Here is a 17,071-nt window from a genome sequence, read left to right on the forward strand (position 1 = left end):
ACTTATTTGAGTTAGTTTTCTGACTGCATATTGCTCGCTGCTTGAGGTTCCTTATCTCAACTCTTGTTATACTGCAGTTTGGAGGAGCGTCTCCACAACCAGCAGGGTGGGCAGCCATACCTCCTCACTGTTGGGTGTCACGAGCAAAACTGACCACTGACAACAAAGTATTTCATCCAACAGCCATCTATTATCTGTATAAATGAATTTAAGTTTGAAAAGTAAAAATAAATGCTATTTTGGAAAATTGTTTTGTTTGATGGAATTAATTCATCTGTAATATGTTTATTAATTCTAAGCCTTTTTTTTAGTGACAGAAATTTTAGATATTAAACATTAGGCAAAAAAATAAATATAATTTGGCCGTAGATTCATACAGTTTAGGTTTCTGGTTCAACTGTTAGCTGGTGACATTTGACTTTCATGGCATAAATAAAATAAAATATCAGCTGATATAGCTGTCTGCTCTGCTGATATAAGTCATCGATGACGTACCTTGCAACAAACACTTAAAACAGAGGAATGACTTGAGGTTTGTCTTCGTGGTTAAATCAGAGGCTAGTGTGTCTGAGGTTGGTGGTTTGAGTTTTACCTGGGACAGGTGAATTTTGAAGTTCAGCTGAGAAGACAGCAAGGGCAGTCAAGAGACAGGAGACTGGAGGAAAGACGAGAAGTTAGGTCAAGAGACAGGAAAGTCAGTCACGTTACAGGCAGTTGGGTTGTGAGACAGGAAGCTGAGGTGAGAAACATGAGTCAAGTTGTAACAAGTTGCGATGATATTTGCCCTGAAAAGAATTTCAATCGGCGATTATTGGCGTGAGCCACATATCATGCAAATTTTTGGCAGAAATCACTGCTGTTATGGATATAAATAAAATATCGCCGCCCCTGAAATCATGACTGGTTGTTTGGCTTGGTTGACTATGCTGCTGGTTAAAATGCAGTAGTGTGTGGGTTCGAATCTTGTTTGTAACTTTTTTTTTTTTTTTAATTTATCTATAAAATATAATTTGGCTGTAGATTCATATAGTTTAGACACTGATTGTGATATAGCCAGACAAATTAGGCACGTAAAGTTGAGTTTTATGTCATTTTGGCCCATAAATGAGGTGAAGTGGTCCAGAAACAGGTTAAAAGCAGTATCAGCAGGTGCGTCTGTCGAAATCAAGGAATATTGGCGGGACTCATATCAGTCGACTTTCAACAGACATCACTGCCGATACTGAATTTTGCTGTTCCAAAAACTTAGTTGATTATTGGCCTGAGCCACATATTGGTTGAGTTTTTGACAGATGTCACAACTGTTACTGAGCTAAAGAAAAGATGATTTCTCTTCTATTTACCTGCTGCTGTTTAGCTCAGCTGATTCAGCAGGTGGTTTTAATGCCAAAATACAACAGTTCAAATCTTATTTTGCAGGTTTTTTAAATTTATGTATCAAATATCATTTAGCTGTAGATTGATACCGTTGAGACACTGACTGTGATATTGCCAGACAAATTAGGCACGTAAAGTTGAGTAAAATATCATTTTGGCCTAAAAATGAGGTGAAGTGGTCCAGAAACAGGTAAAAAGCAGTATCAGCAGGTGCGTCTGTGGAAATCAAGGAATATTGGCTGGACTCATATATCAGACGAGTTTCGACAGACGTCACTGACGACTTAGATGATTATCGGCGTGAACTACATATCAAACAAGTTTTTGACAGATATCACAACTATTACTGAGATAAAGGAAACATTGACCATCTCATCAGATGTGTGTGACTGTTTAGCTCATTTGTTAAGCACATGGTTAAAGTGCTGGAGATCAGCAGTTCAAGTCTCATTCTTATTTAGCTCTTATGTTTTTTTTAATTAATTTATAACATATCATTTAGCTGTAGATTCATACAGTTTAGACAGTGATTGTGAAATTGCAGAACAAATTGTAAATTTATCTAAGCAAATAAAACCGGTATCGGCAGGTGCGTTTGTTGAAAGCAAGGAATATCTGTCATGCTAAAATGATGTTTGAGAACACCCTCTCTTGTAATATTGCTTAAAATGCAACCACTTGTATAACACAATAATTGATAAAGACACATTGAGATAAAAAATTCCACAACTTTATTGATGTGGTGTGAGCTACACAAGAGTAGGTCTGGCAAGTAAAAACCTTTAAACTGGAAGAAAACAGCACACAGTCACCTCTGACTGATTTTGAGACAGATGAGCCCATGCACTCCCCGTGAAATCAATCACATCCAGAGATGAAGCGCCACTGAAGACACTGGGCTCTGAAGTAAGAGCTTAGTGAATGCCAGAAGGTGGTAACTTTCAGTGTTACCACCTTGTGAAACAAACCTTGCTAAAGAACAAACAGGGGCATTTACCAATTAACTTTTAACAGCAGTTAATGTTCGCAATGTGAAGTTAACCCTTTTCTCCTCTGATGTTTTTTCCTTGCAGCTTTTCCGCAAGAACAAACTCTAATCCTCTGCTTTGGCCTCCATCTCTTCTGCGTCATCATCTCCATCAACCTCGGCATTTTCCCTCTCTAGCCTCTCCAGCTGCCGGGCGAGCTCTGTCTCATCCGTGTCCGTCACAACCCTGGGCTGATAAGGTAAACGCAAGAACAGGACAAAACAGAAATTTTTGTAAGACGATATACAATATATTTGGACAACATGCTATAGTATGACATTGTTGCATGTTTTTGGATGACATACTAATTACTAAGGTGTCTCAACATACTATATTATGAAGTTTTCTGACATCTTTTTTTAATGCTATATTATTATTAAATATTATCAAACATTATATTATTATTAAATTAAAATATGATTACTTTGTATGCTACGACGCGACTCCACAAACTATGATATGTTGTTTTTAGCCATTTTTTGGGCTTGTCAAAATTATTTCGCCATTCAACACCATGCAGTATTTGGCAATTTTTTTCGTAATGCTAAATTGTACATCTTTTAGCCTTTTTTGGCCTTAATTTCCCACTTTGTTTACTATGACGCATCTCTTCAAGCTATTTTATGTTGTTTTCAGCCATTTTAAGGAGCAGTCAAAATTTGACTTTTTTCGCCATACTATACTATTGCCTTTTGGCCATTTTTTTGATATGCTAAATTATGAGGGTTTTGGCCTTTTTTGGCCTTTATTTGCACATTGTATGACATAACACATGTCTGCTAGCTAATATATGTGGTTGTAAGCCATTTTTAGGAGCAGAAAAAATTGGACTTTTTTCAACGTACTATATGTCAAAATTTGGCAAGACTATAATGAGGCAAAAATATCAAAAACTTGGCATGTCCCAAAAACTGTGTAAAAAAGCTGGAAAAAGCTTAGAATAGCCTGCCAAGACACACCATAGCAAAGAAAGTTGCAAAAAAAGCAAAAAAAATCATAATGTGGCATGTCGACAAAATGACCAAAAATCCAAGACTATAGTAAGGCAAAAATGTCAAAATTTAGCATGTCCCAAAAACTGTTGAAAACAGCTTAAAACAAGTTAGAATTGCCTCCCAAGACACGCTATAGCAAAAAAAAGTTGCAAAAAAGGTGAAAAACAGCATAATTTAGCATGTCAAAAATACGACCAAAAATCCAAGACTATAGCAAGGCAAAAATGTCAAAATTTGGCATGTCCCAAAAACTGTTGAAAACAGCGTAAAACAAGTTAGAATAACCTCCCAAGACACGCCATAGCAAAGAAAGGTGCAAAATGAACTAAAAACAGCATAATTTGGCATGTCGAAATGACCAAAAATCCAAGACGCTTGCCGTCAAGCTAAGGGGGCTCACCACCCGTAGGAGGGGCCGTAGGGGTCAGGTGCAGTGTGAGCTGGGCGGCAGCCGAAGGCGGGGACCTTGGCGGTCCGATCCTCGGCTGCAGAAGCTAGCTCTGGGGACGTGGAATGTCACCTCTCTGGTGGGGAAGGAGCCTGAGCTGGTGCGCGAGGTTGAGAAGTTCCGACTAGATATAGTCGGCCTCACCTCGACGCATGGCTTGGGCTCCGGAACCAGTCTTCTTGAGAGGGGATGGACTCTCTTCCACTCTGGAGTTGCCACTGGTGAGAGGCACCGGGCAGGGGTGGCAATACTTATTGCCCCCCGGCTCGGTGCCTGTAATGCTGGAGTTTACGCCGGTGAATGAGAGGGTAGCCTCCCTCCGCCTTCGGGTTGGGGGACGGATCCTGACTGTTGTTTGTGCCTATGGTCCAAACAGCAGTTCAGAGTATCCACCCTTTTTGGAGTCCTTAGAGGGGGTGCTGGAGAGTGCTCCTTCTGGGGACTCCCTCGTTCTGCTGGGGGACTTCAACGCTCACGCTGGCAACGACAGTGAGACCTGGAGGGGCGTGATCGGGAGGAATGGCCCCCCCGATCTGAACCCGAGTGGTGTTTTGTTATTGGACTTCTGTGCTTGCCACAGATTGTCCATAACGAACACCATGTTCAAGCATAAGGGTGTCCATATGCGCACTTGGCATCAGGACACCCTAGGCTGCAGTTCAATGATCGACTTTGTAGTCGTATCGTTGGACTTGCGGCCGTATGTCTTGGATACTCGGGTGAAGAGAGGCGCGGAGCTGTCAACCGATCACCACCTGGTGGTGAGTTGGCTCCGATGGTGGGGGAGGACGCCGGTCAGACCTGGCAGACCCAAACGCATTGTGAGGGTCTGCTGGGAACGTCTGGCAGAGTCTCCCGTCAGAAGGAGCTTCAACTCCCACCTCCAGAAGAGCTTTGACCATGTCCCGGGGGAGGCTGGGGACATTGAGTCCAAGTGGGCCGTGTTCCGTGCCTCCATTGCTGAGGCGGCCGACTGGTGCTGTGGCCGTAAGGTGGTTGGTGCCTGTCGGGGCGGCAACACCCGAACCCGCTGGTGGACACCGGCGGTAAGGGGTGCCGTCAAGCTGAAGAAGGAGTCCTATTGGGCCTTCTTGGCCTGTGGGACCCCAGAGGCAGCAGACAGGTATCGACAGGCCAAGCGGAGTGCGGCGGCGGCGGTCGCCGAGGCGAAAACCCGGGCATGGGAGGAGTTTGGCGAGGCCATGGAAAACGACTTCTGGACGGCTTCGAAGAGGTTCTGGACCACCATCCGGCGTCTCAGGAGGGGGAAACAGTACTCCGTCAACACTGTGTATGGTGGCGACGGGGCGCTGCTGACCTCGACTCGGGACGTTGTGGATCGGTGGAAGGAATACTTCGAAGACCTCCTCAATCCCACCGACACGCCTTCTGTTGGGGAAGCAGGGCCTGGGGACCCGGGGGTGGGCTCCTCTATCTCTGGGGCTGAGGTTACCGAGGTGGTCAAAAAGCTCCTCGGTGGCAGGGCCCCGGGGGTGGACGAGGTCCGCCCGGAGTTCCTCAAGGCCCTGGATGTTGTGGGGCTGTCGTGGCTGACACGACTCTGCAACATTGCGTGGACATCGGGGGCAGTGCCCTTGGACTGGCAGACTGGGGTGGTGGTCCCTCTTTTCAAGAAGGGGGACCGGAGGGTGTGTTCCAACTACAGGGGGATCACATTCCTCAGCCTCCCTGGTAAGGTCTATTTGGGGGTACTAGAGAGGAGGGTCCGCCGGATAGTTGAACACTGGATTCAGGAGGAGCAATGCGGTTTTCGCCCCGGTCGTGGAACTGTGGACCAGCTCTGGACCCTTGGCAGGATCCTTGAGGGTGCTTGGGAGTTTGCCCAACCAGTCCACATGTGCTTTGTGGACTTGGAGAAGGCATTCGACCGTGTCCCTCGGGGAGTCCTGTGGGGGGTTCTCCGGGAATATGGGGTTTCGGACTCCCTGATACGGGCTGTCCGTTCCCTGTATGACCGGTGCCGGAGCTTGGTCCGCATTGCCGGCAGTAAGTCGAACTCGTTTCCGGTGAGGGTTGGACTCCGCCAGGGCTGCCCTTTGTCGCTGATTCTGTTCATAACTTTTATGGACAGAATTTCTAGGCGCAGCCAGGGTGTTGAGGGGGTCCGGTTTGGTGACCTCAGGATTAGGTCTCTGCTCTTTGCAGACGATGTGGTCCTGTTGGCTTCATCGGGCCGCGACCTTCAGCTCTCACTGGATCGGTTCGCAGCCGAGTGTGAAGCGGCTGGAATGAGAATCAGCACCTCCAAATCCGAGACCATGGTTCTCGGCCGGAAAAGGGTGGCGTGCCCCCTCCGGATCGGGGATGAAGTCCTGCCCCAAGTGGAGGAGTTTAAGTACCTCGGGGTCTTGTTCACGAGTGAGGGAAGGATAGAACGGGAGATCGACAGGCGGATCGGTGCAGCATCTGCAGTAATGCGGACTCTGCACCGGTCTGTCTTGGTGAAGAGGGAGCTGAGCCGAATGGCAAAGCTCTCGATTTACCAGTCGATCTTCGTTCCTACCCTCACCTATGGTCATGAGCTTTGGGTAGTGACCGAAAGAACAAGATCGCGGGTACAAGCGGCCAAAATGAGTTTCCTCCGTAGGGTGGCTGGGCTCTCCCTTAGAGATAGGGTGAGAAGCTCCGTCATCCGAGAGGAGCTCGGAGTAGAGCCGCTGCTCCTCCGCATTGAGAAGAGCCAGATGAGGTGGCTTGGGCATCTAATTAGGATGCCTCCAGGACGCCTCCCTGGTGAGGTGTTCAGGGCACGTCCCACCGGTAGGAGGCCCCGGGGAAGACCCATGACACGCTGGAGAGACTACGTCTCACAGCTGGCCTGGGAACGCCTCGGGGTCCCCCGGGAAGAGCTGGACGAAGTGGCCGGAGAGAGGGAAGTCTGGGTTTCCCTGCTTAGGCTGCTGCCCCCGCGACCCGACCCCGGATGAGCGGAAGAAAATGGATGGATGGATGGATAGTAAGGCAAAAATGTCAAAATTTGGCATGTCCCAAAAACTGTTGAAAACAGCTTCAAACAACTCAGAATAGCCTCCAAAAACACGCTATAGCAAAGAAGGTTGCAAAAAAAGACAAAAACAGCATAATTTGGCATGTCGAAAAAACAACCAAAAATCCAAGACTATAGTAAGGCAAAAACGTTAAAATTTGGCATGTCCCAAAAACTGTTGAAAACAGCTTTAAAACCGCTTAGAACAGCCTCCCAAGACATGCTATAGCAAAGAAGGATGCAAAAAAAGACAAAAACAGAATAATTAGGCATGTCGAAAAAACCACCAAAAATCCAAGACTATAGTAAGGCAAAAATGTCCAAATTTGTCATGTCCCAAAAACTGTTAGAAACAGTTTAAAACCGCTTAGAATAGCCTCCCAAGACATGCTATAGCAAAGAAAGTTGCAAAAAAAGCCTAAAACAGCATAATTTGGCATGTCAAAAAAATGAGCAAAAATCCAAGACTATAGTAAGGCAAAAATGTCAAAATTTGGCATCTCCCAAAAACTGTTGAAAACAGCTTAAAACAAGTTAGAATAGCCCCCAAAGACACGCTATAGCAAAGAAAGTTGCAAAAAGAACCAAAAACAGCATAATTTGGCATGTCAAAAAAATAACCAAAAATCCAAGACTATAGTAAGGCAAAATGTCAAAATTTGGCATCTCCCAAAAACTGTTGAAAACAGCTTTAAACAGCTTAGAGTAGCCTGCCAAGACACGCTATAGCAAAGAAAGTTGCAAAAAAAAGTCTAAAACAGCATAATTTGGCATGTCGAAAAAATGACCAAAAATCCAAGACTATAGTAAGGCAAAAATGTCCAAATTTGGCATCTCCCAAAAACTGTTGAAAACAGCTTTAAACAGCTTAGAGTAGCCTGCCAAGACATGCTATAGTAAAGAAAGTTGCAAAAAAAAGCCTAAAACAGCATAATTTGGCATACAAAAATCCAAGACTATAGTAAGGCAAAAATGTCAAAATTTGGCATTTCCCAAAAACTGTTGAAAACAGCCTTAAATAGCTTAGAGTAGCCTGCCAATACATGCTATAGCAAAGAAAGTTGTAAAAAAAGCCTAAAACAGCATAATTTGGCACGTCGAAAAAACAACCAAAAATCCAAGACTATAGTAAGGCAAAATGTCAAAATTTGGCACTCCCCAAAAACTGTTGAAAACAGCTTAAAACAAGTTAGAATAGCCTGCCACGACACGCTATAGCAAAGAAAGTTGAAAAAAAAAGCCAAAAACAGCATCATTTGGCATGTCGAAAAAACAACCAAAAATCCAAGACTATAGTAAGGCAAAAACGTCAAAATTTGGCATGTCCCAAAAACTGTTGAAAACAGCTTTAAACAACTCAGAATAGCCTGCAAAGACATGCTATAGCAAAGAAAGTTGCAAAAAAAGTCTAAAACAGCATAATTTGGCATGTCGAAAAAATGATAAAAAATCCAAGACTATAGTAAGGCAAAAATGTCAAAATTTGGCATTTCCCAAAAACTGTTGAAAACAGTTTAAAACCGCTTAGAATAGCCTCCCAAGACATGCTATAGCAAAGAAAGTTGTAAAAAAAAAGCCTAAAACAGCATAATTTGGCATGTCGAAAAAATGACAAAAAATCCAAGACTATAGTAAGGCAAAAATGTCAAAATTTGGCATGTCCCAAAAACTGTTGAAAACAGCTTAAAACAAGTTAGAATAGCCCCCAAAGACACGCTATGGCAAAGAAAGTTGCAAAAAGAACCAAAAACAGCATAATTTGGCATGTCAAAAAAATAACCAAAAATCCAAGACTATAGTAAGGCAAAAACATCAAAATTTGGCACGTCCCAAAAACTGTTGAAAACAGCTTAAAACAGCTAAGAGTAGCCTGCCAAGACACGCCATAGCAAAGAAAGTTGCAAAAAGAACCAAAAACAGCATAATTTGGCATGTCGAAAAAAACACCAAAAATCCAAGACTATAATAAGGCAAAAACGTCAAAATTTGGCACGTCCCAAAAACTGTTGAAAACAGCTTAAAACAAGTTAGAATAGCCTCCCAAGACACACTATATAAAAGAAAGTTGCCAAAAGAACCAAAAAAAGCATAATTTGGCACATCGAAAAAACCACCAAAAATCCAAGACTATAGTAAGGCAAAAATGTCAAAATTTGGCATGTCCCCAAAACTGTTGAAAACAGCTTTAAACAGCTTAGAGTAGCCTGCCAATACATGCTATAGCAAAGAAAGTTGCAAAAAAAGGTCTAAAACAGCATAATTTGGCATGTCGAAAAAACCACCAAAAATCCAAGACTATAGTAAGGCAAAAATGTCAAAATTTGGCATGTCCCAAAAACTGTTGAAAACAGCTTTAAACAGCTTAGAGTAGCCTGCCAAAACATGCTATAGCAAAGAAAGTTGCAAAAAAAAGCCTAAAACAGCATAATTTGGCATGTCAAAAAAAATGACCAAAAATCCAAGACTATAGTAAGGCAAAAATGTCAAAATTTGGCACATCCCAAAAACTGTTGAAAACAGCTTAAAACAGCTTAGAGTAGCCTGCCAAGACACGCCATAGCAAAGAAAGTTGCAAAAAGAATCAAAAACAGCATAATTTGGCATGTCGAAAAAATGACCAAAAATCCAAGACTATAGTAAGGCAAAAATGTCACAATTTGTCATGTCCCAAAAACTGTTAGAAACAGTTTAAAACCGCTTAGAATAGCCTCCCAAGACATGCTATAGCAAAGAAAGTTGCAAAAAAAAGCCTAAAACAGCATAATTTGGCATGTCAAAAAAATGAGCAAAAATCCAAGACTATAGTAAGGCAAAAATGTCAAAATTTGGCATCTCCCAAAAACTGTTGAAAACAGCTTAAAACAAGTTAGAATAGCCCCCAAAGACACGCTATAGCAAAGAAAGTTGCAAAAAGAACCAAAAACAGCATAATTTGGCATGTCAAAAAAATAACCAAAAATCCAAGACTATAGTAAGGCAAAATGTCAAAATTTGGCATCTCCCAAAAACTGTTGAAAACAGCTTTAAACAGCTTAGAGTAGCCTGCCAAGACATGCTATAGTAAAGAAAGTTGCAAAAAAAAGCCAAAAACAGCATAATTTGGCATGTCGAAAAAACGACCAAAAATCCAAGACTATAGTAAGGCAAAAATGTCAAAATTTGGCATTTCCCAAAAACTGTTGAAAACAGTTTAAAACCGCTTAGAATAGCCTCCCAAGACATGCTATAGCAAAGAAAGTTGTAAAAAAAAGCCTAAAACAGCATAATTTGGCATACAAAAATCCAAGACTGTAGTAAGGCAAAAATGTCAAAATTTGGCATTTCCCAAAAACTGTTGAAAACAGCCTTAAATAGCTTAGAGTAGCCTGCCAATACATGCTATAGCAAAGAAAGTTGCAAAAAAAAGAACCAAAAACAGCATAATTTGGCACGTCGAAAAAACAACCAAAAATCCAAGACTATAGTAAGGCAAAATGTCAAAATTTGGCACTCCCCAAAAACTGTTGAAAACAGCTTAAAACAAGTTAGAATAGCCTGCCACGACACGCTATAGCAAAGAAAGTTGAAAAAAAAGCCAAAAACAGCATCATTTGGCATGTCGAAAAAATAACCAAAAATCCAAGACTATAGTAAGGCAAAAACGTCAAAATTTGGCATGTCCCAAAAACTGTTGAAAACAGCTTTAAACAACTCAGAATAGCCTGCAAAGACATGCTATAGCAAAGAAAGTTGCAAAAAAAGTCTAAAACAGCATAATTTGGCATGTCGAAAAAATGACAAAAAATCCAAGACTATAGTAAGGCAAAAATGTCAAAATTTGGCATTTCCCAAAAACTGTTGAAAACAGTTTAAAACTGCTTAGAATAGCCTCCCAAGACATGCTATAGCAAAGAACGTTGTAAAAAAAAGCCTAAAACAGCATAATTTGGCATGTCGAAAAAATGACAAAAAATCCAAGACTATAGTAAGGCAAAAATGTCAAAATTTGGCATGTCCCAAAAACTGTTGAAAACAGCTTAAAACAAGTTAGAATAGCCCCCAAAGACACGCTATGGCAAAGAAAGTTGCAAAAAGAACCAAAAACAGCATAATTTGGCATGTCAAAAAAATAACCAAAAATCCAAGACTATAGTAAGGCAAAAACATCAAAATTTGGCACGTCCCAAAAACTGTTGAAAACAGCTTAAAACAAGTTAGAATAGCCTCCCAAGACACACTATATAAAAGAAAGTTGCCAAAAGAACCAAAAAAAGCATAATTTGGCACATCGAAAAAACCACCAAAAATCCAAGACTATAGTAAGGCAAAAATGTCAAAATTTGGCATGTCCCCAAAACTGTTGAAAACAGCTTTAAACAGCTTAGAGTAGCCTGCCAATACATGCTATAGCAAAGAAAGTTGCAAAAAAAGGTCTAAAACAGCATAATTTGGCATGTCGAAAAAACCACCAAAAATCCAAGACTATAGTAAGGCAAAAATGTCAAAATTTGGCATGTCCCAAAAACTGTTGAAAACAGCTTTAAACAGCTTAGAGTAGCCTGCCAAAACATGCTATAGCAAAGAAAGTTGCAAAAAAAAGCCTAAAACAGCATAATTTGGCATGTCAAAAAAAATGACCAAAAATCCAAGACTATAGTAAGGCAAAAATGTCAAAATTTGGCACATCCCAAAAACTGTTGAAAACAGCTTAAAACAGCTTAGAGTAGCCTGCCAAGACACGCCATAGCAAAGAAAGTTGCAAAAAGAATCAAAAACAGCATAATTTGGCATGTCGAAAAAATGACCAAAAATCCAAGACTATAGTAAGGCAAAAATGTCACAATTTGTCATGTCCCAAAAACTGTTAGAAACAGTTTAAAACCGCTTAGAATAGCCTCCCAAGACATGCTATAGCAAAGAAAGTTGCAAAAAAAAGCCTAAAACAGCATAATTTGGCATGTCAAAAAAATGAGCAAAAATCCAAGACTATAGTAAGGCAAAAATGTCAAAATTTGGCATCTCCCAAAAACTGTTGAAAACAGCTTAAAACAAGTTAGAATAGCCCCCAAAGACACGCTATAGCAAAGAAAGTTGCAAAAAGAACCAAAAACAGCATAATTTGGCATGTCAAAAAAATAACCAAAAATCCAAGACTATAGTAAGGCAAAATGTCAAAATTTGGCATCTCCCAAAAACTGTTGAAAACAGCTTTAAACAGCTTAGAGTAGCCTGCCAAGACATGCTATAGTAAAGAAAGTTGCAAAAAAAGCCAAAAACAGCATAATTTGGCATGTCGAAAAAACGACCAAAAATCCAAGACTATAGTAAGGCAAAAATGTCAAAATTTGGCATTACCCAAAAACTGTTGAAAACAGTTTAAAACCGCTTAGAATAGCCTCCCAAGACATGCTATAGCAAAGAAAGTTGTAAAAAAAAGCCTAAAACAGCATAATTTGGCATACAAAAATCCAAGACTGTAGTAAGGCAAAAATGTCAAAATTTGGCATTTCCCAAAAACTGTTGAAAACAGCCTTAAATAGCTTAGAGTAGCCTGCCAATACATGCTATAGCAAAGAAAGTTGCAAAAAAAAGAACCAAAAACAGCATAATTTGGCACGTCGAAAAAACAACCAAAAATCCAAGACTATAGTAAGGCAAAATGTCAAAATTTACACTCCCCAAAAACTGTTGAAAACAGCTTAAAACAAGTTAGAATAGCCTGCCACGACACGCTATAGCAAAGAAAGTTGAAAAAAAAAGCCAAAAACAGCATCATTTGGCATGTCGAAAAAACAACCAAAAATCCAAGACTATAGTAAGGCAAAAACGTCAAAATTTGGCATGTCCCAAAAACTGTTGAAAACAGCTTTAAACAACTCAGAATAGCCTGCAAAGACATGCTATAGCAAAGAAAGTTGCAAAAAAAGTCTAAAACAGCATAATTTGGCATGTCGAAAAAATGACAAAAAATCCAAGACTATAGTAAGGCAAAAATGTCAAAATTTGGCATTTCCCAAAAACTGTTGAAAACAGTTTAAAACAAGTTAGAATAGCCTCCCAAGACATGCTATAGCAAAGAAAGTTGTAAAAAAAGCCTAAAACAGCATAATTTGGCATGTCAAAAAATGACAAAAATCCAAGACTATAGTAAGGCAAAAATGTCAAAATTTGGCATGTCCCAAAAACTGTTGAAAACAGCTTAAAACAAGTTAGAATAGCCTGCCAAAGACACGCCATAGCAAAGAAAGTTGCAAAAAGAACCAAAAACAGCATAATTTGGCATGTCGAAAAAAACACCAAAAATCCAAGACTATAGTAAGGCAAAAACGTCAAAATTTGGCACGTCCCAAAAACTGTTGAAAACAGCTTAAAACAAGTTAGAATAGCCTCCCAAGACACACTATGGCAAAGAAAGTTGCAAAAGAACCAAAAAACAGCATAATTTGGCATGTCGAAAAAACCCACCAAAAATCCAAGACTATAGTAAGGCAAAAACGTCAAAATTTGGCACGTCCCAAAAACTGTTGAAAACAGCTTAAAACAGCTTAGAGTAGCCTGCCAATACATGCTATAGCAAAGAAAGTTGCAAAAAAAGGTCTAAAACAGCATAATTTGGCATGTCGAAAAAACCACCAAAAATCCAAGACTATAGTAAGGCAAAAATGTCAAAATTTGGCATGTCCCAAAAACTGTTGAAAACAGCTTTAAACAGCTTAGAGTAGCCTGCCAAAACATGCTATAGCAAAGAAAGTTGCAAAAAAGCCTAAAACAGCATAATTTGGCATGTCAAAAAAATGACCAAAAATCCAAGACTATAGTAAAGGCAAAATGTCAAAATTTGGCACATCCCAAAAACTGTTGAAAACAGCTTAAAACAGCTTAGAGTAGCCTGCCAAGACACGCCATAGCAAAGAAAGTTGCAAAAAGAATCAAAAACAGCATAATTTGGCATGTCGAAAAAATGACCAAAAATCCAAGACTATAGTAAGGCAAAAATGTCACAATTTGTCATGTCCCAAAAACTGTTAGAAACAGTTTAAAACCGCTTAGAATAGCCTCCCAAGACATGCTATAGCAAAGAAAGTTGCAAAAAAGCCTAAAACAGCATAATTTGGCATGTCAAAAAATGAGCAAAAATCCAAGACTATAGTAAGGCAAAATGTCAAAATTTGGCATCTCCAAAAACTGTTGAAAACAGCTTAAAACAAGTTAGAATAGCCCCAAAGACACGCTATAGCAAAGAAAGTTGCAAAAAGAACCAAAAACAGCATAATTTGGCATGTCAAAAAAATAACCAAAAATCCAAGACTATAGTAAGGCAAAATGTCAAAATTTGGCATCTCCCAAAAACTGTTGAAAACAGCTTTAAACAGCTTAGAGTAGCCTGCCAAGACATGCTATAGTAAAGAAAGTTGCAAAAAAGCCAAAAACAGCATAATTTGGCATGTCGAAAAAACGACCAAAAATCCAAGACTATAGTAAGGCAAAATGTCAAAATTTGGCATTTCCAAAAACTGTTGAAAACAGTTTAAAACCGCTTAGAATAGCCTCCCAAGACATGCTATAGCAAAGAAAGTTGTAAAAAAAAGCCTAAAACAGCATAATTTGGCATACAAAAATCCAAGACTGTAGTAAGGCAAAAATGTCAAAATTTGGCATTTCCCAAAAACTGTTGAAAACAGCCTTAAATAGCTTAGAGTAGCCTGCCAATACATGCTATAGCAAAGAAAGTTGCAAAAAAAGAACCAAAAACAGCATAATTTGGCACGTCGAAAAAACAACCAAAAATCCAAGACTATAGTAAGGCAAAATGTCAAAATTTGGCACTCCCCAAAAACTGTTGAAAACAGCTTAAAACAAGTTAGAATAGCCTGCCACGACACGCTATAGCAAAGAAAGTTGAAAAAAAAAGCCAAAAACAGCATCATTTGGCATGTCGAAAAAACAACCAAAAATCCAAGACTATAGTAAGGCAAAAACGTCAAAATTTGGCATGTCCCAAAAACTGTTGAAAACAGCTTTAAACAACTCAGAATAGCCTGCAAAGACATGCTATAGCAAAGAAAGTTGCAAAAAAAGTCTAAAACAGCATAATTTGGCATGTCGAAAAAATGACAAAAAATCCAAGACTATAGTAAGGCAAAATGTCAAAATTTGGCATTTCCAAAACTGTTGAAAACAGTTTAAAACTGCTTAGAATAGCCTCCCAAGACATGCTATAGCAAAGAACGTTGTAAAAAAAAGCCTAAAACAGCATAATTTGGCATGTCGAAAAAATGACAAAAAATCCAAGACTATAGTAAGGCAAAATGTCAAAATTTGGCATGTCCCAAAAACTGTTGAAAACAGCTTAAAACAAGTTAGAATAGCCCCCAAAGACACGCTATGGCAAAGAAAGTTGCAAAAAGAACCAAAAACAGCATAATTTGGCATGTCAAAAAAATAACCAAAAATCCAAGACTATAGTAAGGCAAAAACATCAAAATTTGGCACGTCCCAAAAACTGTTGAAAACAGCTTAAAACAGCTAAGAGTAGCCTGCCAAGACACGCCATGGCAAAGAAAGTTGCAAAAAGAACCAAAAACAGCATAATTTGGCATGTCGAAAAACCCACCAAAAATCCAAGACTATAGTAAGGCAAAAACGTCAAAATTTGGCACGTCCCAAAAACTGTTGAAAACAGCTTAAAACAGCTTAGAGTAGCCTGCCAATACATGCTATAGCAAAGAAAGTTGCAAAAAAAGGTCTAAAACAGCATAATTTGGCATGTCGAAAAAACCACCAAAAATCCAAGACTATAGTAAGGCAAAAATGTCAAAATTTGGCATGTCCCAAAACTGTTGAAAACAGCTTTAAACAGCTTAGAGTAGCCTGCCAAAACATGCTATAGCAAAGAAAGTTGCAAAAAAAGCCTAAAACAGCATAATTTGGCATGTCAAAAAAATGACCAAAAATCCAAGACTATAGTAAGGCAAAATGTCAAAATTTGGCACATCCCAAAAACTGTTGAAAACAGCTTAAAACAGCTTAGAGTAGCCTGCCAAGACACGCCATAGCAAAGAAAGTTGCAAAAAGAATCAAAAACAGCATAATTTGGCATGTCGAAAAAATGACCAAAAATCCAAGACTATAGTAAGGCAAAAATGTCACAATTTGTCATGTCCCAAAAACTGTTAGAAACAGTTTAAAACCGCTTAGAATAGCCTCCCAAGACATGCTATAGCAAAGAAAGTTGCAAAAAAAAGCCTAAAACAGCATAATTTGGCATGTCAAAAAAATGAGCAAAAATCCAAGACTATAGTAAGGCAAAAATGTCAAAATTTGGCATCTCCCAAAAACTGTTGAAAACAGCTTAAAACAAGTTAGAATAGCCCCCAAAGACACGCTATAGCAAAGAAAGTTGCAAAAAGAACCAAAAACAGCATAATTTGGCATGTCAAAAAATAACCAAAAATCCAAGACTATAGTAAGGCAAATGTCAAAATTTGGCATCTCCCAAAAACTGTTGAAAACAGCTTTAAACAGCTTAGAGTAGCCTGCCAAGACATGCTATAGTAAAGAAAGTTGCAAAAAAAAGCCAAAAACAGCATAATATGGCATGTCGAAAAAACGACCAAAAATCCAAGACTATAGTAAGGCAAAAATGTCAAAATTTGGCATTTCCCAAAAACTGTTGAAAACAGTTTAAAACCGCTTAGAATAGCCTCCCAAGACATGCTATAGCAAAGAAAGTTGTAAAAAAAAGCCTAAAACAGCATAATTTGGCATACAAAAATCCAAGACTGTAGTAAGGCAAAAATGTCAAAATTTGGCATTTCCCAAAAACTGTTGAAAACAGCCTTAAATAGCTTAGAGTAGCCTGCCAATACATGCTATAGCAAAGAAAGTTGCAAAAAAAAGAACCAAAAACAGCATAATTTGGCACGTCGAAAAAACAACCAAAAATCCAAGACTATAGTAAGGCAAAATGTCAAAATTTGGCACTCCCCAAAAACTGTTGAAAACAGCTTAAAACAAGTTAGAATAGCCTGCCACGACACGCTATAGCAAAGAAAGTTGAAAAAAAAAGCCAAAAACAGCATCATTTGGCATGTCGAAAAAACAACCAAAAATCCAAGACTATAGTAAGGCAAAAACGTCAAAATTTGGCATGTCCCAAAAACTGTTGAAAACAGCTTTAAACAACTCAGAATAGCCTGCAAAGACATGCTATAGCAAAGAAAGTTGCAAAAAAGTC

At 39.6% G+C, this 17,071-nt stretch overlaps 1 protein-coding gene across 1 annotated transcript in view; it reads right to left on the minus strand.

Annotated features, from left to right (window-relative positions):
* Window positions 1-2,085: 2,085 nt before the first annotated feature.
* The window catches only part of eif2s1b (eukaryotic translation initiation factor 2, subunit 1 alpha b), a 52,195-nt gene continuing 37,209 nt past the window's right edge, over window positions 2,086-17,071 (minus strand). The window contains exon 8 of the mRNA XM_042502879.2: window positions 2,086-2,596. Within this exon, the coding sequence (XP_042358813.1) occupies window positions 2,471-2,596 (126 nt within the window). The 3' untranslated portion in view covers window positions 2,086-2,470. The remainder of the gene's footprint in view (window positions 2,597-17,071) is intronic.

The sequence above is a fragment of the Plectropomus leopardus genome, chromosome 16 (genome assembly GCF_026936395.1).
Source record: "Plectropomus leopardus strain MGB_pleo_1.0 chromosome 16, ASM2693639v1, whole genome shotgun sequence".
NCBI classification, from domain to species: Eukaryota; Metazoa; Chordata; class Actinopteri; order Perciformes; family Serranidae; genus Plectropomus; species Plectropomus leopardus.